Here is a 26,930-nt window from a genome sequence, read left to right on the forward strand (position 1 = left end):
AGTGTATGAGGGTTCCCTTTGCTCCACATCCTCTCCAACAGTTGTTTCCTATCTCATTAATTATAGCCATTCTGATGGGCATGAGGGTGATATCTCATTGTAGTTTTGATTTGCATTTCCTTGATAGTTAATGATGTTGAACAATGTTTCATGTGCCTGTTGGCCATCTGTATATCTTCTTTGGAGAAATGTCTGTTCACATGTTTTACTCATTTTTTAATTGAGTTGTTAGTGGGTTTTTTTTTGTTGAGATGTATGATTTCTTTCTATATTTTGGATATTAACTCCTTATTAGATACATGGTTTGCAAATATCTTCTCCCAGTTGTATGGTTGTTCTTTTCTTTTTGTTGATGTTTTCCTTTGCTGTGCAGAAGCTGTTTAGTTTGATATAGTCTTATTTGTTTATTTTTTCAGTTGTTTCCATTGCCCAGTCAGACACGGTACTTGAAAATATGCTGCTAAGGGGCCGGCTCCATGGCCGAGTGGTTAAGTTTGAGCGCTCTGCTTCGGTGGCCCAGGATTTCACTGGTTTGGATCCTGGGTTCGGACATGGCACTGCTGATCAGGCCACGCTGAGGTGGCATCCCAAATGCCACAACTAGAAGGACCCACAACTAAAATATACAAATATGTACTGGGGGAATTTGGGGAGAAAAAGCAGAAGAAAAAAAAAAGATTGGTAACAGTTGTTAGTTCAGGGGCCAATCTTAAAAAAAAAAAGAAAATATGCTGCTAAGACTATGTCGGAGAGTGTACTGCCTATGTTTTCTTCTAGAAGTTTAATGGTTTTAGGTCTTACATTCAAGTCTTTAATCCATTTTGAGTTAATTTTTGTGTATGGTGTAAGATAATGGTCTCCTTTCATTCGTTTGCATGTGGCTATCCAGTTTTCTCAACACCATTTATTGAAGAGATTCTCCTTTCTCCATTGAATGCTCTTGGCTACCTTGTTGAAAATCAGCTGTCCATAGATGTGTGGTTTTATTTCTGGGTTCTTAATTCTGTTCCATTGATCTCCATGTCTGTTTTTGTGTATGGCATCTGTTTCTTTCTTCATCTCTTTTAGCATAAAAAATACTTCTTTTAACGTTTCTTTCAAATTCTCTTATCTCTAGGTTTGTGTTAGTCCTGCCATTGGTTCTGTCTTCTGACTCTGTTGTAAGTGAGGTTCATTTCATTTTTTTTTTAGCTATGAACTCCTTTTTAGTGGGAGTTGTTTTCTCGTGATCCTTGGATTGTGAAGGCATACTGAACAGACATTCACATATGCTTCTGCCAAACTCCTGGTGGCTTTTCTGAATCTGGACCAATTGTTATTCTTAATTTCTTGGAGTGGAATAGGCTTGGGTATTGTGATTTCTTATGTATGATTTCTTTTCTACCCATGTCTCTGCATTTTCTTATGATTTTCTTGTGACTATCCCCAGGAAAGTGAGCAAAATTTTCCTATAAGTTGTTTTACAGATGGGACAGCATTTTGTAGATCCAGATTATATGCAGAGGGCCAAGCCCAGTTCCGGCTTCCTACCTCAGACAGGACTGAGGCCTGTCTCCTGCTCCATATGGGTGTTGAATCACTGGTACCCAACATATTCCTGAATTTCAGCCCTTGCTCATTCTCTGATTTTGAGTTCCTGTATAATTTTTGGCACCTGCGAGTTTTCTTTTCCTGCTTTTTTTTTTTAATCTTTTTTTTTATTAAGGTTATAAAAGTTAACATCCTTGTGAAATTACAGTTGCACATTATTATTAGTCATGCTGTAGGTACACCACTTCACCCCTAGTGCCCTCCCCCCCCTTCCCCTGGCAACCACCGATCAGTTCTCTTTGTCCATATGTTAACTACCACCTATGAGTGGAGTCATACAGAGTTCGTCTTTCTCTGTCTGGCTTTTTTCACTCAACATAATACCCTCAAGGTCTATCCATGTTGTTGTGAATGGGACGACTTTGTCCTTTTTAATGGCTGAGTAGTATTCCATTGTATGTATATACCACAACTTCTTCTTTTTTTTTTTTTATTAATGTTATGATGGATTACAAGCTTGTGACATTTCAGTTGTACATTTTTGTTAGTCATGTTGTGGGTACACCACTTCCCCCTCCGTACCCTCCCCCCACCCCCCCTTTTCCCTGGTAACCACCGATCAGATCTCCTTCTCAATATACTAATTTCCACCTATGAGTGGAGTCATATAGAGTTCGTCTTTCTCTGACTGACTTATTTCGCTTAACATAATGCCCTCGAGGTCCATTCACATTGTTGTGAATGGGCCAATTTCGTCTTTTTTTATGGCTGAGTAGTATTCCATTGTGTATATATACCACATCTTCTTTATCCAATCATCAGGTTCTGGGCATGTAGGCTGGTTCCACGTCTTGGCTATTGTAAATAATGCTGCGATGAACATAGGGGTGCAACGGACTCTTGAGATATCTGATATCAGGTTCTTAGGATAGATACCCAGTAATGGGATGGCTGGGTCATAGGGTATTTCTATTTTTAACTTTTTGAGAAATCTCCATACTGTTTTCCATAGTGGCTGTACCAGTTTGCATTCCCACCAACAGTGTATGAGGGTTCCCTTTTCTCCACAGCCTCTCCAACATCTGTCACTCTTGGTTTTGGATATTTTTGCCATTCTGACTGGTGTAAGGTGATATCTTAGTGTAGATTTGATTTGCATTTCCCTGATGATTAGTGATGATGAGCACCTTTTCATGTGTCTATTGGCCATCCGTATATCTTCTTTGGAGAAATGTCTGTTCATGTCCCCTGCCCATTTTGTAATTGGGTTATTTGATTTTTTATTGTTGAGTTGTGTGAGTTCTTTGTATATTATGGAGATTAACCCTTTGTCGGATAAATAACTTGTGAATATTTTTTCCCAATTAGTGGGCTGTTTTTTGGTTTCAATCCTGTTTTCCCTTGCCTTGAAGAAGCTCTTTAGCCTGATGAAGTCCCATTTGTTTATTCTTTCTATTGTTTCCCTCATGTGAGGGGTTATGGTGTCCGAAAAGATTCTTTTGAAGCTGATGTCAAAGAGTATGCTGCCGATATTCTCTTCCAAAAGACTTATTGTCTCAGGCCTAATCTTTAGGTCTTTGATCCATTTTGAGTTTATTTTGGTGTGTGGTGAAAAAGAATGGTTGATTTTCATTCTTTTACATGTGGCTGTCCAGTTTTCCCAGCACCGTTTGTTGAAGAGACTTTCTTTCCTCCATTGTAGGCCCTCAGCTCCTTTGTCGAAGATTAGCCGTCCATAGATTTGTGGTTTTATTTCTGGGCTTTCAATTCTGTTCCATTGATCTGTGCATCTGTTTTTGTAGCAGTACCATGGTGTTTTGATTACTGTGGCTTTGTAGTATGTTTTGAAGTCAGGGATTGTGATCCCTCCAGCTTTGTTCTTCTTTCTCAGGATTGCTTTAGCAATTCGGGGTCTTTTCTTGCCCCATATGAATTTTTGGATTCTTTGTTCGATTTCTGTAAAGAATGTCCTTGGGATTCTGATTGGGATAGTGTTGAATCTGTAGATTGCTTTAGGTAGTATGGACATTTTAACTATGTTTATTCTTCCAATCCCTGTGCATGGAATGTCTTTCCATCTCTTTATGTCATCATCGATTTGTTTCAAGAAGGTCTTGTAGTTTTCGTTGTATAGATCTTTCACTTCCTTGGTTAAATTTATCCCAAGGTATTTTATTCTTTTTGTTGCGATCGTGAATGGGATTGAGTTCTTGAGATCTTTTTCTGTTAGTTCATTGTTAGCATATAGAAATGCTACTGATTTATGTATGTTGATTTTATACCCTGCAACTTTGCTGTAGTTGTTGATTGTTTCTAATAGTTTTTCTATGGATTCTTTGGGGTTTTCTATATATAAGATCATGTCGTCTGCAAACAGCTAGAGTTTTACTTCTTCATTGCCTATTTGGATTCCTTTTATTTCTTTTTCCTGCCGACTAGCTCTGGCCAACACCTCCAGTACTATGTTGAATAGGAGTGGTGAAAGTGGGCACCCTTGTCTTGTTCCTGTTCTGAGAGGGATGGGTTTCAGTTTTTGTCCGTTGAGTATGATGTTGGCTGTGGGTTTGTCATATATGGCCTTTATTATGTTGAGGTACTTTCCTTCTATACCCATTTTATTGAGGGTTTTTATCATAAATGGATGTTGGATCTTGTCGAATGCTTTCTCTGCATCTATTGAGATGATCATGTGTTTTGTTTCTCATATTGTTAATGTAGTGAATCACGTTGATTGACCTGCAGATGTTGAACCATCCCTGTGTCCCTGGTATAAATCCGACTTGATCATGGTGTATAATCATTTTGATGTATTGCTGTATTCGGTTTGCCAAAATTTTGTTGAGGATTTTTGCATCTATGTTCATCAGTGATATCGGCCTGTAGTTTTTCTTCTTTGTGTTGTCCTTGTCAGGTTTGGGGCTCAGGGTGATGTTGGCTTCATAGAATGTATTAGGGAGTGCTCCATCTTCCTCTGTTTTCTGGAACAGTTTGAGAAGGATAGGCATTGAATGTTTGGCAGAATTCTCCAGCGAAGCCGTCTGGTCCCGGACTCTTATTTTTGGGGAGGTTTTTGATTACTGTTTCTATTTCTTTACTTGTGATTGGTCTGTTCAGATTCTCTATTTCTTCCTGATTCAGTTTGGGTAGGTTGTATGAGTCTAGGAATTTATCCATTTCTTCTAGGTTGTGCAATTTGTTGTCATATAGTTTTTCATAGTATTCTCTTATGATGCTTTGTATTTCTTTGGTATCTGTTGTGATTTCTCCTCTCTCGTTTCTAATTTTATTTATTTGAGACTTCTCTCTTCTTTTTTTAGTGAGTCTGGCTAAGGGTTTGTCGATTTTGTTAATGTTTTTGAAGAACCAACTCTTTGTTTCATTGATCCTTTCTACTGTCTTTTTTGTTTCAATGTCATTTATTTCTGCTGTAATTCTTATTATTTCCCTCCTTCTACTGACTTTGAGCTTTGTTTGTTCTTGTTTTTCTAATTCCTTTAGGTGTCCTTTGAGGTTGTTTATGTAAGATTTTTCTTGCTTATTGAGGTGAGCCTGTATTGCAATGAATATTCCTCTTAGGACTGCCTTTGCTGTGTCCCAAATAATTTGGTACGGTGTGTTTTCTTTTTCATTTGTCTCCTGGTAATATTTGATTTCTTCTTTAATTTCTTCAATAATCCATTGTTTGTTCAGTAGCATGTTGTTTAGTCTCCACATTTTTGGCCCTATCCCAGGTTTATTCTTGTAGTTGATTTCTAGTTTCATAGCATTGTAATCAGAAAAGATGCTTGATATTATTTCAACCCTCTTGAACTTATTGATGCTTGCTTTGTTTCCCAAGATATGGTCTACCCTTGAGAATGTTCCATGCGCGCTTGAGAAGAATGTGTAACCTGCTGTTTTTGCATGAAGTGTCCTATATATATCTATTAGGTCCATCTGATCTAATTTTTCATTTAATTGTATAATTTCCTTGTTGATTTTCTGTCTGGATGATCTGTCCATTGGTGTTAATGGGGTGTTGAGGTCCCCTACTATTATTGTATTACTGTTGATGTCTCCTTTTAGTTTTGTTAAGAGTTTCTTCACGAATTTTGGTGCTCCTGTGTTGGGTGTGTATATATTTATGACTGTTATGTCATCTTGGTGGAGCGTCCCTTTTATCATTATATACTGCCCCTCTTTGTCTTTCGTTACCTGTTTTGCTTTGAACTCTACTTTGTGTGATGTAAGTATGGCAACACCTGCTTTCTTTTGTTCATTATTAGCTTGGAGTATTGTCTTCCATCCCTTCACTTTGAGTCTGTGTTTGTCTTTGGGGCTGAGGTGTGTTTCCTGGAGGCAGCATATTGTTGGATCTTGTTGTTTGATCCATCCTGCCACTCTGTGCCTTTTGGTTGGAGGGTTCAATCCATTCACGTTTAGTGTGATTATTGAAACGTCGGGGCCTACTGTTGCCATTTTATCACTTGTTTTCCGGTTCTTTTGCATTTTGCCCTGATGGAGAGCTGTTACTTTGTGTTATTGTCCTTCTGCTTATCTCCTTTGTTCTGGATTTTTTAACCCCTTTCCTTTTTTTGATTTTTCAGGAATGAGGTTCTTCCTGGGCACTTCTTGAAGAGGAGGTTTTGTGGTGATGAACTCCCTTAACTTTTGTTTATCTGGGAAAGTTTTTATTTCTCCATCATATTTGAAGGATATTTTCGCTGGGTAGAGTATTCATGGCTGCAGGTTTTTGTCCTTCAGAGTTTTGAATATTTCATTCCAATCTCTTCTAGCCTGTAAGGTCTCTCCTGAGAAATCTACTGATAGCCTTATGGGGTTTCCTTTGTAAGTTATTTTCTTCTGCATGGCTGCCCTTAGTATTTTCTCTTTGTCGTTGGCTTTTCCTAGTTTCACTACTATGTGTCTTGGGGTTGGTCTTCTTGCATTAATAAAGTTTGGAGATCTATTGGCTTCTGTGACATGAAGTTCCATCTCTCTTCCCAAGTTTGTAAAATTCTCAGCTATTATTTCTTTGAACAGGCCTTCTGCCCCCTTCTCCTTCTCTTCTCCCTCTGGTATACCTATAATCCTTATGTTGCATCTCCTAATTGAGTCGGATAATTCTCGGAGAGTTTCTTCATTTATTTTTAGTCTTAATTCTCTCTCCTCCTCTGCCTGCAGCATTTCTATATTCCTATCCTCCAAATTGCTAATTCTGTCCTCCATATTATCGACCCTACTGTTCAGAGAGTCCAGATTTTTCTTAATCTCCTCCATTGTGTTCTTCATCTCCAGTATTTCTAATTGGTTCTTCTTTATGGTGTCAAGCTTTTTTGTGACATAGCTCCTGAACTCATTGAGTTGTCTATCTGAATTCTCTTTCAACTCGTTGTGTTTTTTCATAATGGCAGTTTTGAAATCATCGTCATTTAGGTTGTAGATTTCATTGTCTTTGGGATTGTTTTCTGGATGCTTATCATTTTCCTTCTGTTCTGGAGATTTAATATATTTTTTCATACTGCTTGATGGCGTGGGTTTGTGCCTCAGCATAGAGATAGCGTTTAGTCGCTGCTTCCACTTTGCGACTGGTGTGTGTGTCGGGGCAGCTGTTTAGACTGCCCCAACCAGGAACCCTGTCAGCTGTTACTGACTGGGTCTGGACCCCTCCTCGTAGCCACAGTGGTCCTGTGGGGTCCCTCGTCGGTTGTGGGGGCTATCGCAAGGGGACCTCAGGCTGTTGGTGCCTACTGTTGCAGCCCACCTAGACGCGCTCCCTCCTTGTGGTCTGCAGCGGTGTTGTGGGCTTTCCCATCAGCCAGGAGCAGGATCACCTATAATCTCCGATTTGTCCCTAACAGAGCCCACCAGATCACTCTTGTCCACTATAGGTCCCAGCAGAGCTATGGGTATCTTGTGCAGTGTGTCATTAGCTCACTTAGCTGTGCTGCTTTTGCCCCAGGGCCTTCCCATGTTGCGATTGCCAGTTGGGACCTCTCCACTAGTGCTGTGCAGAGGCTTTTGCTGAGGCTGCTGTAGGAATCTGGAGTTCCCCCCTGGGCTATGTAGTCGTTTTGCTGGAGCTCTACTCTGCCCCACTTTACTCTCACAGGATCTCTGGGAGCCCCTTGCCTCGTCTGGGACTTGGCCAGAGTCTGTAGGCCTGGCAGTGGCTTGTAAGCTGCTGCCTTGTGGGGAATTCTTTTCCCGCTTTTAAAGCTTAGTTGTTTATTTTATTAGTTTTATTTGTTATAGTATATGTAATATTTCTGTGTTGCATAGGGAAGCTTCTCATGTCTCTGTTCAGAATTGAGGGGTTGACATTTGAACCAAGGCTTTGTAAGACAGGCAATGGTGAGGGCATTCCAAGATAATGAAACAGTGTGAGCGAAGATATGGAGTGAATAGTTATGAGGCTTTCATAGGGAATAACTGAAAACCTCATGGTTGACTTGGGCCTAAGTTCGGGGTATGTGGAGATGATTAATGGGAAGTATGATTGGAAAGGTGGGTTGGAAGCAAGTTAGTACTTGAGTTAGAAGGAATTTGGACTTTATTCTACATACAGCAGGGAGCCAGTGAATGTATTTGTATGAGAGTGATGCAAAGCTTTGCCCTAGGAAGATTAATTTGGTAACCATCAATAGGTTAGAATGGAAAGAGCATACCTTAAATATGGAAACTAGTTAGGACTATTAACTAGTCCATCAAAGAGGTAATAGAAGCTGAAATTAGGTAACAGTAGTGGCCATGAAGATTATATGAAAGGCAAATAGATGTTTGTAGAGAGATACTGTGATGTAGCTTTCTCATTGGTATGCAGGAGAAAGAAGATTCCAAGATGACGCTGAGAAGTTATGTTGAAACTATTGAGAGAAATTAAGAGATGTAGACAAAGGGGTAGGATTGTAAAGGAAGATGAATTCACTTATGAAAATACCAACTTGTAGTGCCAGTGGGACACCCGAGTGCAAAGGGCTCCCAAGCAGATAAAAATGCTTGGCTATAGCTAAGAAAGAAAGGCAAAAGATAGAACTATATGGTTTAGTGGAACAGAGGTGCTAAATGAAGCCATCCGTTGCAGAGATAGAGTCAAGACTAGGACAGGAGGAGGTGAGCCAAGAAGAAAACTAGTAGTAATTAGGAAACAGGTGGAAAAAGAGAAATTTGGGGAATCATGTATCAAAGTAGTAGGAGTGTGGCCCAAATTATAGGCATTGTTATGGAAGCCAGAGGCTGTCTCCAGATTTAGAGAGGTCAGGAAGATGTTGAGGAGGACAAGGACAGAGAAATGGCCATTTAAGGGTGATAGGAATCAAAATACAAGATATGAGGAAAAAGAGGAAGGAAAATCAGTGAGAGTGGACAAATGTAGCAATTCAACTTTTGAAATAAAACTAGGATGTGCATAGTTTTTGTGCAGTATAGATCTATACATGTGTGTATTTATAATGTATTATATATATGTACATATGTGTATAAATTTTTCCTGTTTGTTTTTAATATATAGGTATTGGCATCCTTGGAATACTCTATTACCCTATGATCAAAGACTAACAAGCAGGACTACTCCTTATCTTTTATCTCATTTTAAAAAACCAAAACAAAACCTTAACTTAGATCTTCATAATTGGGATAGTGTGAGAGGGGGGAGAGAGAGGGCAGCATTATTATTGTTGGAATAGATGTGGGAATAGACAGGAAGGTCACAGAGCTGGGAAAGGAGAGGTACATACTAATTAGCAGAAGGTAAAGCACTTTGGAAATTTGAGCTATGAAAGGCATATCCCTTGTGAAAGCATGCTTTGTATTAATAGTATCAAAGAGAATATGTAGGGTGGACAGGACACTGCACTTTATCGAATGTCTGTTTTGTGCCACACACTTTACGTACTTTTTCTCGTTTAATCCTCTAAAAAATACTATGAGATAGTGTTGTCTCCCTTTTACAGATAAGGAAACAGAGGCTTGAAAAATAAAAACAGTTTCCAAATCATAATGTTAGTAACTGTCCAAGGAGGGATGTATCTGTTTGGTTTTTTTTTTAATTTCTTTTTAAAGATTGGCACCTGAGCTAACAACTGTTACCAATCTTCTTTTTTTCTGTTTCCCCCAAAGCCCCCCGGTACATCGTTGCATATTTTAGTTGTGGGTCCTTCTAGTTGTGGCATGTGGGACGCTGCCCCAGCATGGCCTGATAAGCGGTGCCATGTCCGCACCCAGGATCCAAACCAGCGAAACCTTGGGCCACGGAAGCAGAGCACGCGAACTTAACCACTCAGCCACGGGGCTAGCCCCAAAATGTATCTGTTTTTAAAATCTTTGTCCTTTCCATTAAATCATGAAGTCTGTATATATTTACGTGGTACAGGGAACAAAAGGGAAATGGTACAGGGGAGAAGACTGAGGTTGTTTATACTTAATTTAGAGAGTCCACAGTCAGCAGAAAATCACACCAAGGGGTTGAGTTTTCCTTCTGCAAACGGAGGAGGGTGCTTAACTAACTGCCTTGGATGGAGAGAGGAATTGACTTGGTTTCTCTATCTAGGCTGTTACCTTAATCTTAGCCACAGAGAGCTCAGTATGTTTCATTTTTTTTTTTTTTTTTTTAATTTTTTTTTTATTTTTTTTATTTTTTTTATTTTTTTTTTTTTATTAATGTTATGATAGATTACAACCTTTTGAGATTTCAGTTGTACATTTTTGTTAGTCATATTGTGGGTACACCACTTCCCCCTCCGTACCCTCCCCCCACCCCCCCTTTTCCCTGGTAACCACCGATCAGATCTCCTTCTCAATATACTAATTTCCACCTATGAGTGGAGTCATATAGAGTTCGTCTTTCTCTGGCTGGCTTAGTTCGCTTAACATAATACCCTCGAGGTCCATCCACGTTGTTGTGAATGGGCCAATTTTGTCTTTTTTTATGGCTGAGTAGTATTCCATTGTGTATATATACCACATCTTCTTTATCCAATCATCAGTTTCTGGGCATGTAGGCTGGTTCGACGTCTTGGCTATTGTAAATAATGCTGCGATGAACATAGGGGTGCAACGGACTCTTGAGATATCTGATATCAGGTTCTTAGGATAGATACCCAGTAATGGGATGGCTGGGTCATAGGGTATTTCTATTTTTAACTTTTTGAGAAATCTCCATACTGTTTTCCATAGTGGCTGTACCAGTTTGCATTCCCACCAACAGTGTCTGAGGGTTCCTTTTTCTCCACAACCTCTCCAACATTTGTCACTCTTGGTTTTGGATGTTTTTGCCAATCTAACGGGGGTAAGGTGATATCTTAGTGTAGTTTTGATTTGCATTTCCCTGATGATTAGCGATGATGAACATCTTTTCATGTGTCTATTGGCCATATTCATATCTTCTTTGGAGAAATGTCTGTTCATGTCCTCTGCCCATTTTTTGATCGGGTTGTTTGTTTTTTTGTTGTTAAGCCGTGTGAGTTCTTTGTATATTATGGAGATTAACCCTTTGTTGGATAAGTGGCTTGTAAATATTTTTTCCCAATTAGTGAGCTGTTTCTTTGTTTCAATCCTGTTTTCCCTTGCCTTGAAGAAGCTCTTTAGTCTGATGAAGTCCCATTTGTTTATTCTTTCTATTGTTTCCCTCAACTGAGGAGTTACAGTGTCCGAAAAGATTCTTTTGAAACTGATGTCAAAGAGTGTACTGCCTATATTCTCTTCCAAAAGACTTATTGTCTCAGGCCTAATCTTTAGGTCTTTGATCCATTTTGAGTTTATTTTGGTGTGTGGTGAAAAAGAATGGTCGATTTTCAATCTTTTGCATGTGGCTGACCAGTTTTCCCAGCACCATTTGTTGAAGAGACTTTCTTTTCTCCATTGTAGGCCCTCTGCTCCTTTGTCGAAGATTAGCTGTCCATAGATGTGTGGTTTTATCTCTGGGCTTTCAATTCTGTTCCATTGATCTGTGGACCTGTTTTTGTACCAGTACCATGCTGTTTTGATCACTGTAGCTTTGTAGTATGTTTTGAAATCGGGGATTGTGATTCCGCCGGCTTTGTTTTTCTTGCTCAGGATTGCTTTAGCAATTCGCGGTCTTTTGTTGCCCCATATGAATTTTAGGATTGTTTGTTCAATTTCTGTGAAGAAAGTTCTTGGGATTCTGATTGGGATAGCATTGAATCTGTATATTGCTTTAGGTAGTATGGACATTTTAACTATGTTTATTCTTCCAATCCATGTGCAAGGAATGTCTTTCCATCTCTTTATGTCATCGTCAATTTCTTTCAAGAAAGTCTTGTAGTTTTCATTGTATAGATCCTTCACTTCCTTGGTTAAGTTTATCCCAAGGTATTTTATTCTTTTCGTTTCGATTGTGAATGGGATAGAGTTCTTGAGTTCTTTTTCTGTTAGTTTATTGTTAGTGTATAGAAATGCTACTGATTTATGCACGTTAATTTTATACCCTGCTACTTTGCTGTAGTTGTTGATTATTTCTAATAGTTTTTCTGTGGATTCTTTGGGGTTTTCTATGTATAAGATCATGTCGTCTGCAAACAACGAGAGTTTTACTTCTTCGTTACCTATTTGGATTCCTTTTATTTCTTTTTCCTGCCGAATTGCTCTGGCCAGCACCTCCAGTACTATGTTGAATAGGAGTGGTGAAAGTGGGCACCCTTGTCTTGTTCCTGTCCTCAGAGGGATGGCTTTCAGCTTTTGTCCGTTGAGTGTGATGTTTGCTGTGGGTCTATCATATATGGCCTTTATTATGTTGAGGTACTTTCCTTCTATACCCATTTTACTGAGGGTCTTTATCATAAATGGGTGTTGGATCTTGTCGAATGCTTTCTCTGCATCTATTGAGATGATCATGTGGTTTTTGTTTTTCATTTTGTTGATGTAGTGTATCACATTGATTGACTTGCGGATGTTGAACCATCCCTGTGTCCCTGGTATAAATCCCACTTGATCATGGTGTATAATCTTTTTGATGTATTGCTGTAATCGGTTTGCCAAAATTTTGTTGAGGATTTTTGCATCTATGTTCATCAGTGATATCGGCCTGTAGTTCTCCTTCTTTGTGTTGTCCTTGTCAGGTTTGGGGATCAGAGTGATGTTGGCTTCATAGAATGTGTTAGGGAGTTCTCCATCTTTCTCAATTTTCTGGAACAGTTTGAGGAGAATGGGTATTAAGTCTTCTTTGAATGTTTGGTAGAATTCTCCAGAGAAGCCGTCTGGTCCTGGACTCTTGTTTTTGGGGAGGTTTTTGATTACCGTTTCTATTTCCTTACTTGTGATAGGTCTATTCAGATTCTCCATTTCTTCCTGATTCAGTTTGGGGAGATTGTAGGAGTCTAGGAATTTGTCCATTTCTTCCAGGTTGTTCAATTTGTTGGCATATAGTTTTTCATAGTATTCTCTTATGATCTCTTGTATTTCATTGGTATCTGTTGTGATTTCTCCTCTGTCATTCCTGATTTTATTAATTTGCGATTTCTCTCTTTTTTTCTTGGTGAGTCTGGCTAGGGGTTTGTCAATTTTGTTAATTCTTTCGAAGAACCAACTCTTTGTTTCATTGATCCTTTCTATTGTCTTTTTTGTTTCAATATCGTTTATTTCTGCTCTTATTTTTATTATTTCCCTCCTTCTACTGACTCTGGGCTTTGTTTGTTCTTCTTTTTCTAGTTCTGTTAGGTGTCGTTTGAGGTTGCTTATGTGAGCTTTTTCTTGTTTAGTGAGGTGAGCCTGTATTGCAATGAATTTCCCTCTTAGGACTGCTTTTGCTGCATCCCAAATGATTTGGTATGTCGTGTTCTCATTTTCATTAGTCTCCAGATAAAATTTGATTTCTTCTTTAATTTCTTCAATGATCCATTGTTTGTTGAGAAGCGTGTTGTTTAGTCTCCACATTTTTGCACCTTTCTCTGCTTTTTTCTTGTAGTTGATTTCTAGTTTAATAGCATTATGATCAGAAAAGATGCTTGATATTATTTCAACTCTCTTGTATTTATTGATGTTTGCTTTGGTTCCCAAAATATGGTCAATCCTTGAGAATGTTCCATGTGCACTTGAGAAGAATGTGTAACCTGCTGTTTTTGGATGAAGTGTTCTATATATATCTATTAAGTCCATCTGGTCTAATTTTTCATTTAATTCTATTATTTCCCTGTTGATTTTCTGTCTGGATGTTCTGTCCATTGGTGTTAATGGTGTGTTGAGGTCCCCTACTATTATTGTATTGTTGTTGATGTCTTCTTTTAGTTCTATTAAGAGTTGCTTTACAAATTTTGGTGCTCCTGTGTTGGGTGCGTATATATTTATAAGTGTTATGTCTTCTTGGTGGAGAGTCCCTTTTATCATTATATACTGTCCCTCTTTATCTTTCTTTATCTGTTTTGCTTTGAAATCTACCTTGTCTGATATTAGTATAGCGACACCTGCTTTCTTTTGTTCGTTATTAGCTTGGAGTATTGTTCTCCATCCCTTCACTCTGAGTCTGTGTTTGTCTTTGGGGCTGAGGTGTGTTTCCTGGAGGCAGCATATTGTTGGATCTTGTTCTTTGATCCATCCTGCCACTCTGTGTCTTTTGATTGGGGAGTTCAATCCATTTACATTTAGAGTGATTATTGAGACGTGGGGGCCTTCCACTCCCATTTTGTGTCTTGTTTTCCGGTTTTCTTCAGTTTCCTTTGTTTCTCGTCCCATGGTTTAATCTGTTCTGATGTAGAGCTGCTACTCTCTGTTGTTGTCCTTCTACTTATCTCCTCTGCTCTTGGTTTTGTAGCCCCTTTCCTTTTTTGGATTTTTCAGGAGTGAGGGTTTTCCTGAGGATTTCCTGAAGAGGAGGTTTTGTGGCAATAAACTCCCTTAATTTTTGTTTATCTGGAAAAGTTTTTATTTCTCCATCGTATTTGAAGGATATCTTCGCTGGGTAGAGAATTCTCGGCTGTAGATTTTTGTCCTTCAGATTTTTGAATATATCATTCCACTCCCTTCTAGCCTGTAAAGTTTCTGCCGAGAAATCTGCTGATAGCCTGATGGGGGTTCCTTTGTAGGTTAGTTTCTTTTGCCTGGCTGTCCTTAATATTTTCTCCTTGTCGTTGACTTTTGCTAGCTTCACTACTATATGTCGTGGAGTTGGTCTTCTTGCATTGATAAAGTTTGGAGATCTATTGGCTTCTGTCACCTGCAGATCCATCTCCCTCACCAGATTTGGGAAGTTCTCAGCCATTATTTCTTTGAATAGGTTTTCTGCCCCTTTCTCCTTCTCTTCTCCCTCTGGTATACCTATAATCCTTACGTTGCATCTCCTAATTGTGTCTGATAATTCTCGGAGAGTTTCTTCATTTCTTTTAAGTCTTGCTTCTCTCTCCTCCTCTGCCTGCAACAATTCTATATTGCCATCTTCCAAATTGCTAATTCTTTCCTCCATATTATCGGCCCTACTGTTCAGAGCATCTAGATTTTTCTTAATCTCCTCTATTGTGTTCTTCATTTCCAATATTTCTGTTTGGTTCTTCTTTATCGTATCAAACTCTTTTGTGACATAGCTCCTGAACTCGTTGAGTTGTCGGTCAGAGTTCTCTCTTAACTCATTGAGGATCTTAATGATGGCTGTTTTGAAGTCGTCATCATTTAGGTTATATATCTCATTTTCTTTGGGATTGTTTTCTGTGTATTTGTTACCTTCTTTCTGTTCTGGAGATTTAATGTATTTTTTCATATTGCTTGATGATGTTGATTTGTGCCTCCGCATGGAGATAGAGTTTAGTTGCTCCTTTCACTTGTTTCAGCTGCTGTGGTGGGGGGAGCCGCTGTTTATACTTCACCTACCAGGAACCCTGTCCGTAGTTGCTAACTGGGCCTGGGCCCCTCTTCGTAGCCACAGTGGCCCTTTGTATTCCCTCCTCTGCCGTGGGGGCCGTCACAGGGGGGCTTCAGGCTGCAGGTGCCTACTGTTGCAGCCCACCTAGATGTGCTCTCTCCTTGGGGTCTGCAACGGTGTTATGGGCTTTTCCAGCGGCCAGGGGTGGGATCACTTATATTTGTTGCTCCGTTGCTCTCTGCACCCACCAAAACTCACTTGTCCTCTATGGGTCGCAGGAGAGCTATTGGCATCTTCTACAGTCTGTGGTTAGTACACTTAGCTATGCTGCTTTTGCCCTGGGGTCTTCCAGCCTTGTGGCTGGCGGCTGGGTGCCTTCTACTGGTGCTGTGCAGAGGCTTTCCCTAAGGCTGCTGTGAGCCTGTAGGGTTTCCCACTAGGCTACTAAGCTGGGTCTCTGGAACTCTCTCCAGCCCCAGTCCTCTCTGAGATCTCCGGCAATCCCTAGCCTCACGGGGCGGGCAACGGCAGCTGGGGGTCGCCCCGCCCTCAGGGCTTCTCTCCCGGCCTCTGCCGGAAGCCCTGAATGCTGGGCGTGGCCCCTCTGCTAATGGCAGACAAAGAGTTTTGTCTGCTGCCTGCCGGAGCTCCGGCGCTTCCCCTCCGGGTCGCAGGACCGGCCTTTGAAACTTCCCCCCGCCCCGGTCCTCTCCGAGATCTCCGGCAATCCCTAGCCCCACGGGGCGGGCAACGGCAGCTGGGGGTCGCCCCGCTCTCTGGGATTCTCTCCGGGCCTCTCCCGGAGCCGTGAATGTTCAGCGTGGCCCCTCTGCTAAGGGCAGACAGAGAGTTTTGTCTGCTGCCCGGGCGGAGCTCCGGCGCTTCCCCTCCGGGTCGCAGAACCGGCCTTTGAAACTTCCCCCCGCCCCGGTCCTCTCCGAGATCTCCGGCAATCCCTAGCCCCACGGGGCGGGCAACGGCAGCTGGGGGTCGCCCCGCTCTCTGGGATTCTCTCCGGGCCTCTCCCGGAGCCGTGAATGTTCAGCGTGGCCCCTCTGCTAACGGCAGACAGAGAGTTTTGTCTGCTGCCCGGGCAGAGCTCCAGCACTTCCCCTCCGGGTCACAGAACCGGCCCTTGAAACTTCCCCCCGCCCCGGTCCTCTCCGAGATCTCCGGCAATCCCTAGCCCCACGGGGCGGGCAACGGCAGCTGGGGGTCGCCCCGCTCTCTGGGATTCTCTCCGGGCCTCTCCCGGAGCCGTGACTGCTCAGCGTGGCCCCTCTGCTAACAGCAGACAGAGAGTTTTGTCTGCTGCCCGGGCGGAGCTCCGGCGCTTCCCCTCCGGGTCGCAGAACCGGCCTTTGAAACTTCCCCCCGCCCCGGTCCTCTCCGAGATCTCCGGCAATCCCTAGCCCCACAGGGCGGGCAACGGCAGCTGGGGGTCGCCCCGCTCTCTGGGATTCTCTCCGGGCCTCTCCCGGAGCCGTGAATGTTCAGCGTGGCCCCTCTGCTAACGGCTGACAGAGAGTTTTGTCTGCTGCCCGGGCGGAGCTCTGGCGCTTCCCCTCCGGGTCGCAGAACCAGCCTTTGAAACTTCCCCCCGCCCCGGTCCTCTCCGAGATCTCCGGCAATCCCTAGTCCCACGGGGCGGGCAACGGCAGCTGGGAGACCTCCGTGCCCTCCGTGTCTCTCTCTGGGACCCTCCGGGCGCCCCGAGCACCAGGCTGGGTCTCCCCGTCAATGGCAGGGAGAGACTCTCCCCGCGGGCTCAGGTGTGCAACTCCAAAGTTTCCCTCTGCGTTTAGGAGTAATTGCGGGGGGTTTAGGTAGGGTTCTGGTCACCTGTTTCCACCGTCGCTCCTCTGTTGTGTTCTCGCTCCTGGCCTAGATGTGTGTGGATCCTCTGGGGGCGTCCGTTGGAAGAAAGCCGCTTGCGGGTACTAGGCTGCCCGTCGGGGTCGGAGAGTTTTCACCTATTTCCACATCCTCCCGGAGGAAAGTCCATTCGCCTTCCGATGTATAGTCGCGTGGGTGTCTCAGACGTCCTGAGATGTTGTCTGGATATCCTTTGTCAAGCGATAAGTGTCCAAATAATTGTAGACTCGAAGGGCGAGAGACAAAGAGGACTACTCACGGCGCCATCTTGGACCCCACCCAGTATGTTTCATTTTGATAAAGAAATAGAAACTTGCAGCATTATCATGGGGAAAAATTCCAGATTATCAGGGCTGTGGCTGAGGTCTCATTGACCGCTTAACTGATTGCATCTCCTACTTTGTTTTTTGCTACTTCGGTGGATCAGCTTTTTGACTACTGATCAATACTTAGTCTTGCTATTTAGATGTGTAATCTTCAAAGGGTTCTTTTCAAATAAATCTGATTTTACTAACTTTTCCCATCTTAAATTAACGTGTTGACCCTACATGGAAACCAGGGAGTCCTCTAAAACAGAAAGAACAGTATGAATATATCGTATTTTATTATTAAATATACTTTAAGATGAATTACTATAATTAACATGAATATTGCAAATGGAATCAAAGTAACTATAGTAATATTTGGTGAAACCAAGGCTAACTAAGAATGGTTCAAACAGTGTTTCCATGCAGATTGTTGACTGGATTAATGGCAGCTATAGCTGTGACTATGCATTACCTTTTTTTTTCCCCCCCTGAGGAAGATTTGGCCTGAGCTAACATCTATTGTCAATTTTCCTCTATTTTCTGTGTGAGCCGCCACCACAGCATGGCCACCGACAGATGAGTGGTGCAACTTGGCACCCAGGAACCAAACCTGGGCTGCCAAAGCAGAAGGTGCTGAACTTAACCAGTAGGTCACTGAGGCTGGCCCTACTTTTTTTTTTTTAAATGAAATATTTCCTACATAGAAAATATATAGAGAATATATATTTTACAAAGCATAATAATAAAACAATTGCTGAATTGTTTCCATTCTCATTGCTTTTCCTTCCTCTATTCCTTCAAGTCCTATATTTTGAATTCCACTCATTAACTTGGGAGAACGGAGCATAACCAATGCTGTGAAGCCCCCTGCGTACATTCCTCTTCCCCTCAGTGTGGTCCCATCTCACATCAGAGATTCAGTCACCCGAAAATGGTGATTAGCATTCCCTTGCTTTTCTTTACAGTTTGGTCATATTATATATTCCATGTTTAGTTTTGCATATTTAGAACTTTATATAAATGGACTGTGCTCTACATATGTTCTATAACTAGTTTTTTGTTGTTATTTTTTACTCAGTATTGTTTATGAGATTCAGCAATGTTGATGCGTGCATGTAGCTGTAGCTCCTTTGTTTTCACCACTGTATAATATTGTGCTGTATAAGTGATAACAGTTTATTTGTCCATTCTCTTGTCAGTGGAAATTTGGGTTGTTTCTCTTGTTCTTTTGCTATAAGAAATACTACTGCTATAAATACCATAAATAGCCCCTTGGAGCCCTTAGATGGAGAAGTCTGATAGGTTTCCTGTCGCCGACTCTGCGATTATCATCTCCGTAAAATTACAAGAAGGGGTCAGGCACAAGAAGCAGGTTCTGACTCCTTTCCAAGTGGCTTATACCTCCCTTGGAAATCTAGGGGAAGAGAGTGTATGAGGTCTTGGCAGGGGATAGCAGCATTTACCACACCTGAACACCTCAAAATATCTTAGCTTCTGTATTGGTCAAGGTTGTCCAGAGAAACAGAACCAGTAGGAAAGGTACACAGAGAGACAGATAGATGGATAGGGAGAAAGATTTATTATAAGGTATTGGCTCATGTGATTATGGAGGCTGAGAATTCCCACAATCTGCCGTCTGCAAGCTGGAGACCCCGGAAAGCCAGTGGTGTAGTTTGAAGGCTTGAGAGAGAACCAGTGGTGTAGATGACAGTCCAAGTCTAGACGCCAGTCTGGAGTACCAAGGGCAGGAGAAGATTGATGTTCCAGCTCAGTCAGGCAAAGTGAATTCAAACTTCCTCCACCTTTCTGTTATTCTCAGGCCCTCAACAGATTGGATAATACCCACCCACACTGGGGAGGGCCACCCGTTTTACTCAGCTCATCAATTCAAATGCTTATCTCTCCCAGAGACACCATATATCCAGCTGCCACTCTGCATGCCCACTCATATGTCTCTTCTATAATCACTTCAGATTCAAGTCCAAAATTAAACTCATGATCTTTCCCTTCTCTTCTGCCCCACCCCAGTTTGCTCCTCCTCCAGTTTTCCATTATCTCTGTGAGGGCATCCTCCCTGTTCCACATGACTAGATAGCTAGAAGTTGACACTACTTTCTTCTTCCCTTCCCATCCCCATATCCACTCACTCAGTTGGTCCTTAAATATCTCTTCAACCTATACTTTTCTTTATTTCCATTGCCCCCACCCTAATCCAGGCACCATTGTCTTAAGCCTGAAATAGAGAAACATTCTCATGAGGAGTCTCTCTATAATCATCTCCTGCTTTTCTCCAATCCATTGTGCAGCCAAAGTGGCCTATTTAAATTATCATGTTCCTAACAATAACTTTTCAGTGGCTTCCCATTGCCCTTTGAATAAAATTCACAGTTCTTAACATTTCCTTATAAGATATAAGTATCTTTTGGATACTTCCTGCCTACATCTCTAGTGTCATTCTGAGCTGGACCACCTTTCCCCTACATTCTCAATATGCGCTGTGGCTCCTTGCCGCTTCACATATGCTCTTATGTCTGCTGGGTCACTGCTCTGCTTCCCTTGCCTTGCTGACTAACTCTTTCTCATCCTTTGGGTCTAAGCTTAACTGTCATTTCCATAGGCAGCCCTTTCTTGAACTTGTTCCTGTTGGCTTCCCTTTTTATCCACACTGATAAGAGCCCTGATTTTCTCATTCATAATATTCATTATTTAACATCTTTTTTCTCTGCTGAATTATAAGGTCCATGAGAACATGGAGTCTTTGTTCTCTGTTTCATTTATGCTTCAATACCTGGCACATAGCAGGCACTCAGTAATATTTTAAAAAATTTTTTGAGGAGTAAATGAGTTGCATACATATGAACTTCTGCATTTTGCCTGTCCCACCCTTGGGGAAAAATCACTCATCCTGCCTTTATAAAGATTTGATGAAACTTCTGGCATACATCTGTTATTAGCATGGAATTCATAGTAAAAAATGTGTTGGACAGACCAGAATCAAGCACTAGACCTTTTAGGAACTTTATTTAAGAAATTCAGAAACTAGGATATTTATTTTTATAACATCTACTGTATTTCCACCACAGAAGTGACACTTGTCCCTTGCTGTGATATACAAAAAATATGATTTTCTATTTTTATATTACTCTGATATGACTTGTTATTTTTGATTTTTCGTGAAACTGTGCCTTCTCCTCTCTCCCTGGTTATTATCTTGAATAAATTCATAGGAATAAGTATCATAATGTTTTAAGAATTGATAAGTAAAAACATTATTTATACCATTTTCCTGCTTAATCTCTTCCTAAGCATATAAGAACGATACTGAAATTAGTCAAACATCATAATTGTTGCTGAGATAAACATTGTCTAATCTTGAGAAGTGCATTTAAGATTTATAAAAAATCATTTGATCTGTTTATTATCTGTTGTCATGGCTGCATTCAAATTTCTCTCATAGCACCTGATTCCTGAGATATTCCTTATTTGTATTATATAGATGGAATCTATCCTTAGAGGTCTGTCAGTTGAGATATCCAGAACTCCAATAATTGTTCACAGAAAATGTGACACTCAAGTAGCTCTGTCTTCTCTGTGTTCAGTAGTTCACAGTCAGATCAAAGAAGTGTTCTTTTCACTGTGTAGTTACACTAACTTTCAGTAATAGCTACCCTGTCCTAAAATGCCTATGTATTCTTCGATAGCAATAAATTTGCATAGTTAAGTCGTAATTCAGAAAGGCTTATCTGAGCAGTCTGTATTCAGCTTTACACTTGGGTACCATGTGGCTTTTAATTTCCAAACCTGAGCTTTGGTGTTTGGACGGTCTAAACGTTTGGAATAATTGCTCACTCAATTCCCAAGGGTGTTAGTATAAATCTGAAATCAGCTTTAATATTCAAATTGTGTTCTCACTTGCTGGCGAGATAATAAAGTGAAGAGTAACATCATGACTATGTGGAGGTTTGTTATATTTTTGTTTGGAGTTCATGAACCCATATGTTTTTATAACCAAACTGCCCTCCAAATTATGGACGGTAGTTCTGACTTGTAGTGCTTTCACCATTTATCTTAAAATATTTGATCATCGCTTCCCCTCTGTAGACAATTTTTCTATTATTCTGACACCGTGATTAGATTAGGACACCTGAGTACCAACCTCAGTTTTCAGAATGTTTCCGCTTTTTAGTGATAATTGTCTGAGCACACTATTGCTCTGATTGTTTTTAAATCTCATTGAGACAGACTTCAGGTTGTTAATGTAAATCTTTTATAGCTTTGGCTGAATTTCTTACAAGAACTTTTGGTCTTGACAGCTGAGATCAGCTGGCTGATCTCTCTTTAATGACACTTAGATTTGAATTTTGTAGGCTAGGAGGCAGAACTACTTGGAACTGGTCTGTTTAATGCATGATGGCTTTAAAAGCAGACTTTAAAAAATGGGCCACCTTGTAAAAAGAAAGGCTTAGTCTCTAGAGTTCATTCTCTTTCTTAGTTTGAACCAGTCCAGGTTTAAAACTGGAATAAAAAACCTGGACTGATTTTTTTTTTTTTTTTTAACTCTCCATAGGGCCTGGTAATTTGAGGTGAAGGAAATTAATATGAACTTCACATTTTCCTTACATCTTAAACTCTGAGATTCTTTGATTCTCTGGAACCAAAAATGTTTCCCAGTTATCATGAAGAGGTTATGACTGGAGGGGAAGAGCACTGCTGTCTCCTGGTCTTGAGTGACAACCCCTGGCCTCTGCCCCTCGCTGAGAACGCAGAGCATTGTGGAATAGCACTAAAGAGAGCTGAGTCTAAGACTCCGGCCAGATGGTCAATATAGGGCTTTTAACGGAAGGGAAATAGTAAAAGAGTAATCTCAGAGGAACTCTCTTATGTTAAAGAACTGAGAAAATGAAGCCTTTCTGAAGCTAAGTGTAAATTATACCACCTTCTTTGGGAGCAAAAGCTGCTAAATGTAACAGAAGAAAATGACAGTGTAGGAAATCAAAGTTCAGGAACAAACTTTCAAGTGTGGTTTTCTAATGCTTCACCCTCTCTTACTCCACTCTCAGGATCCATTGCCTCCTTTCCCTCCTCCTTCTCCAAAGTCTTTTTGAAAGAGATTTTGATGGGTAATGACAAAGGCAGGCAATTTTAGACAGAGTTTAAGTTAGGGTGTAAGATGCCCTTTGTACAGGAATTATCTTAGACACGCTTTTGAAAACATACTTTTTTTTTAGCTTTATTAAGAAAATAATCAAAGGTATGATTTTTAAATCTTAGAGTTTAGTCTGCTTTCAGTAAAAATAAGGTATAGTTACCAAAATAAGCAAACCTCTTTTTTTCTTTCCTGGTTTCTGCTTATAAGATTTACAGGTATTTAAAATAAACCCATGAAAAACAGAAATACTGTCCTGGGATTGGCTAAATACAGCAATTACCTCCAGGCTCCAAAATCCAACTGAGCTTGACTTTTGGAAGTAAATTTGGCTAAGACTTCTTCCTCATTCTGTTGTATAAAGGTGTACATGAAATGATACTGACCTCTGCCAGAAACCCCAGGAATCCTATTCAGTAATGTACTTGTAACGGTCATGAAAGAATTAAAACAACACAGATGTGGATTAATGTGAAAAAGTAGGCAAAACACTAAATTCTCATTGTGTGGTTTCAGTGTGGCAGATCCTTTAAAATACTTTGGTGTACCACAATAATTAAAGAATTTAAGAACGTTAAGATACCTAGAAAATAAAAGCCCACAGTTAAATAACAAAATGAACTATGTTTTATTTTTTTTAAATTGGAATTAATGTAGGTTGCCATGGTGAAGGTAGGTTGAAATATTTAACAGTAACTGTTTTGTGCAGCCCTAGAGATCAAAAACAGCAATGTAAATAAGCAGGACTCCTTAAAGCAGCATACTCACAGACGTGTTTAATGTAAATGATTGCTTGAAGGGAAATGCATTTTCTTCCATGCTATGCAAAGAAATGTTAATTGACTTGATTTTGGCAGTGAGAATCTACAACTTAGCATTAATAACTCAAATTTAAAAATATTTGCTCATTGCTCTGGATTATAACTGTGTTCAAGAAATACTATTTTCAAACACTAATTAATCATTTTAAATAAACTTTTTTTTTTTACACATTTATGGCATCAATGAGTATGACTGTTTATTACATTTTACCTATAAAAAGTTGAACTGTTTTATATACTCTTTATGGAAACAGTGCGCAGTCATAAATTAAAAGATGCAACTGTTTTAGATATTTTACTGGTGGTCCTCTGTTTTCCTGCCAGCAGTGCAGCTGTTTCAGGTTTCTCAGGATAACATATAAAAATCTATATGTACATTGCAAGTTTATGCTTGAATTGCCAAGCCAGGGATGGTATGACTCAACTTTCCCAGAAGCAAGCAGTACGAAAATGTGATGGATCAAAACAGCTAGTTGCACAGTGGTTTGTATTACAGCTATGAAAACCAATTCTCATTTATGATAGTTGGCTTCTTAAGGTTGACAGACATTCTCTTGTGGTACTAGAATTTTGCCATGAGTGAAGAGCCATTGGAGCTAAGACTATGCTTTTCTTTTGAGGGTCTGAGAAAAGGAAAAAGGGTGATAGAACATTATCGTATAGATAAAAATTAGCTAGAAACTTGTCTCAGGAGTGGAACATTTCATTTCTAAGATATCTGGTAAAAATATTACTTATTATTTGTGTGATAGTTATTGAGTTCTCTGTGAAAGGGGACTGGTTTTATGCTGTTCCCAGTTGATTTTTAGCCTTTCCGAGGTGATTTAACACTTACCTCATTTATCGTGCATCAGAGTCTTACCAGTGGACATTTTATCATGTCCTGGGAGGTAATAAGCAGGCACCTGTATGGTCATGAGGTAGGTTTGGTGAATCCCTTCTTAAATCCTGTAGGACCTAAGGTTCTAGCAGGCATTGACAATGACTAATAACAGTAGTCTCCGAACTCAGATAGAACCCACCAAGGTATGTAAGATGGGATGTAGGGAGAAAATATGAGAACTTTTGTTTAAATATTTTTATCTCATTCTTTAAATATGTCTATTGATATATATTTTATAATATGCTTACTATATTAGTATATTACATAAAATTATATATTATAAAGCAGTATATAATACAGTAATACTATATGTATAAAACCTTTAAATAAGTATACAGATTTTGGAGATGCATGCTCAAATATTTTTTACTGCTATAAATAGACTATGAAAAAAGTTTGGAGATCCTTGCTCAATAAATATTAATTTCCTTTCTCCTTCTACTTTCCCCTTTCACCTTTGGCAGAGAAGCAAAGAGTTGAGTTAACACCTTGATTTGTGGCAATGTGAATAAATTATAGTCAATTCCAGGAGCTTACGCTGTGTCTTACTGTGACCGTTTTTTTCTATTTGGCCTCTTATATTGCCATATATTTTTTAATCACGCAAGCTTATTAAACATGGATACAAATGAAAAACAGACTTGTTATTATGTTAGAAATAATAAGTTGCTCATGCATCAAGACTTTGACACACAGGAAGTTTGAATGAATGAGTAGAAAAGTTTCCAGGTTATTAAAATGTTCTGGTCCCTGATTTATTCATTTGCCATACCCATAATTCTAAGGCGGGTGAAGCTCCTTTGCTTCCTGAGGCCTGAAGGAACAATGTGGTTTCTTAAAGTAGGCATTAAAGCAAAGCTGGGTATTTGTTTTCCAGTAGTGCTGGTAGTCATGTTAACAAGTTGCCCCCTCTTAGGATTTTCTCATTTTTTAGGCCTGTTTGTCTATCTTTGTCAAAGTGGAAAGTTTTAATTGCTAAATGATAGGTGTTGATTGAAGGAAAATAGTGTCTGTCATGCTGTCTTTTGAGATCAGTTTGAAAGACTCTTCTGTATCTATTAATTGGAACATTCATTTGAACTCAGGCCCAGTCTCAGAGATTTCTTGGACATGTAGTTTTCTAAGGTTTCCTTTCCTATAAGGAAGGAGACAATACATTTTTGTAATAGTGAAGTAATTGTGAAGTAACTAGTATGTTCTCTCGCTTTCTCCATTTGTTTAGGTATTTGTTTCAAAACATATTGAAGTAAAATATTCAATATTTATATAAAATATTAGTCATACAGTAGTCTTATGATATTGTGTATTTATTTATCAAGAGTATGCCAGGGGCTGGCCTGCAGAGGTTAAGTGCGCATGTTCTGCTTCGGTGGCCCCGGGTTCGCTGGTTCGGATCCCGGGTGCAGACATGGCACCACTTGTTAAGCCATGCTGTGGTTGGCGTCCCACATATGAAATAGAGGAAGATGGGCACGGATGTTAGCTCAGGGCTCATCTTCTTGGGGAAAAAAAAAAAAAAGTATGCCAGGAAGGAGAGCGGCAGTTGGGTACCCAAACAACAGCCAACAAAACAAATTAGTTCTGAAAATTGGGAAGTGAACATTTTAATAGCAAGTATTATTTTGAAACCTTTTTCAGAGTTGTTTTTAGATCTTAATGTCATTTGCTTTATAATTTAGTACTAGTTTAGGCACCCTGTGTACAGTTGGTATGTTTCCTTTTAAAAGGTAAAAATCCATTTATAAAGTTTGAACATTTCAATGTCGGAAATGTCTGAAAATTTCAATTTCTTTTAAAGAGAATTCCTCTTGAAAATTTGAATGTTTTACTATTGCTTTTTAAAATGTTACCAAGTTATACGTGCTTTCTCTCTCACTGCACACTTTCTGTTTTGCTTTAGGTACTTAAGCCATGTCAGAGCCGCCTCTCCACAGGACCTTGCTGGAGGCTATACTTCTTCTCTGGCTTGTCACCGAGCACTACAGGATGCATTCAGTGGGCTTTTCTGGCAGCCCAGTTAACCTTTATTTCTCCTGTGTAAGATTTGGACCTTGGAGACGAACCAAGGAGCTAGCAAAGTAAAGCAGACTTGTAAAATGATAGCCAGATGCAGCTGCACAACAACAGTACTATGACTAGCAGCTGTGTTAAAGTATTTATAAAGAGAAAATTTCAGAACTAAGCTGAGTAATATAGTGGATAAATATTTGTGAAAAAGATTTATTTTTTACTTATATTTTTCTGAGAGGGATTGAAGCTGTAAGCCTCATCTGTTAGAAGATATGAATAATTCACCTATGTATGTTTGAGGTTGACAGACTTGTAAAATCTTTTTAAAAATAAAGCTAGACTTTATATTAAGTTTTGTGGTTTTTCTCTTATTACAGTGTTTTACTTGAACACATTTTAAAATGCCATTTTGAATACGACGTTTAGTATTAATATCCAAGTCTATTATTTCTTCTCATAAAATGTTCCTTTTTTTCCCAATATCATCTTAATACTGGTCCAGACAAGTGGATATATTTCCTTCTACCAACAGATTGTGGCAAGTAAAGCCTGACCTGTGGTAGTGTCACTGTCT

General features: G+C 40.0%; 1 protein-coding gene across 1 annotated transcript in view; it reads left to right on the forward strand.

Moving 5' to 3' along the window:
* Window positions 1-26,707, forward strand: part of MNAT1 (MNAT1 component of CDK activating kinase) — a 222,433-nt gene extending 195,726 nt beyond the window's left edge. The window contains exon 8 of the mRNA XM_044773700.2: window positions 26,247-26,707. Within this exon, the coding sequence (XP_044629635.1) occupies window positions 26,247-26,367 (121 nt within the window). The 3' untranslated portion in view covers window positions 26,368-26,707. The remainder of the gene's footprint in view (window positions 1-26,246) is intronic.
* Window positions 26,708-26,930: the final 223 nt, after the last annotated feature.

The sequence above is a fragment of the Equus asinus genome, chromosome 7, assembly GCF_041296235.1.
Source record: "Equus asinus isolate D_3611 breed Donkey chromosome 7, EquAss-T2T_v2, whole genome shotgun sequence".
Lineage (NCBI taxonomy): Eukaryota > Metazoa > Chordata > Mammalia > Perissodactyla > Equidae > Equus > Equus asinus.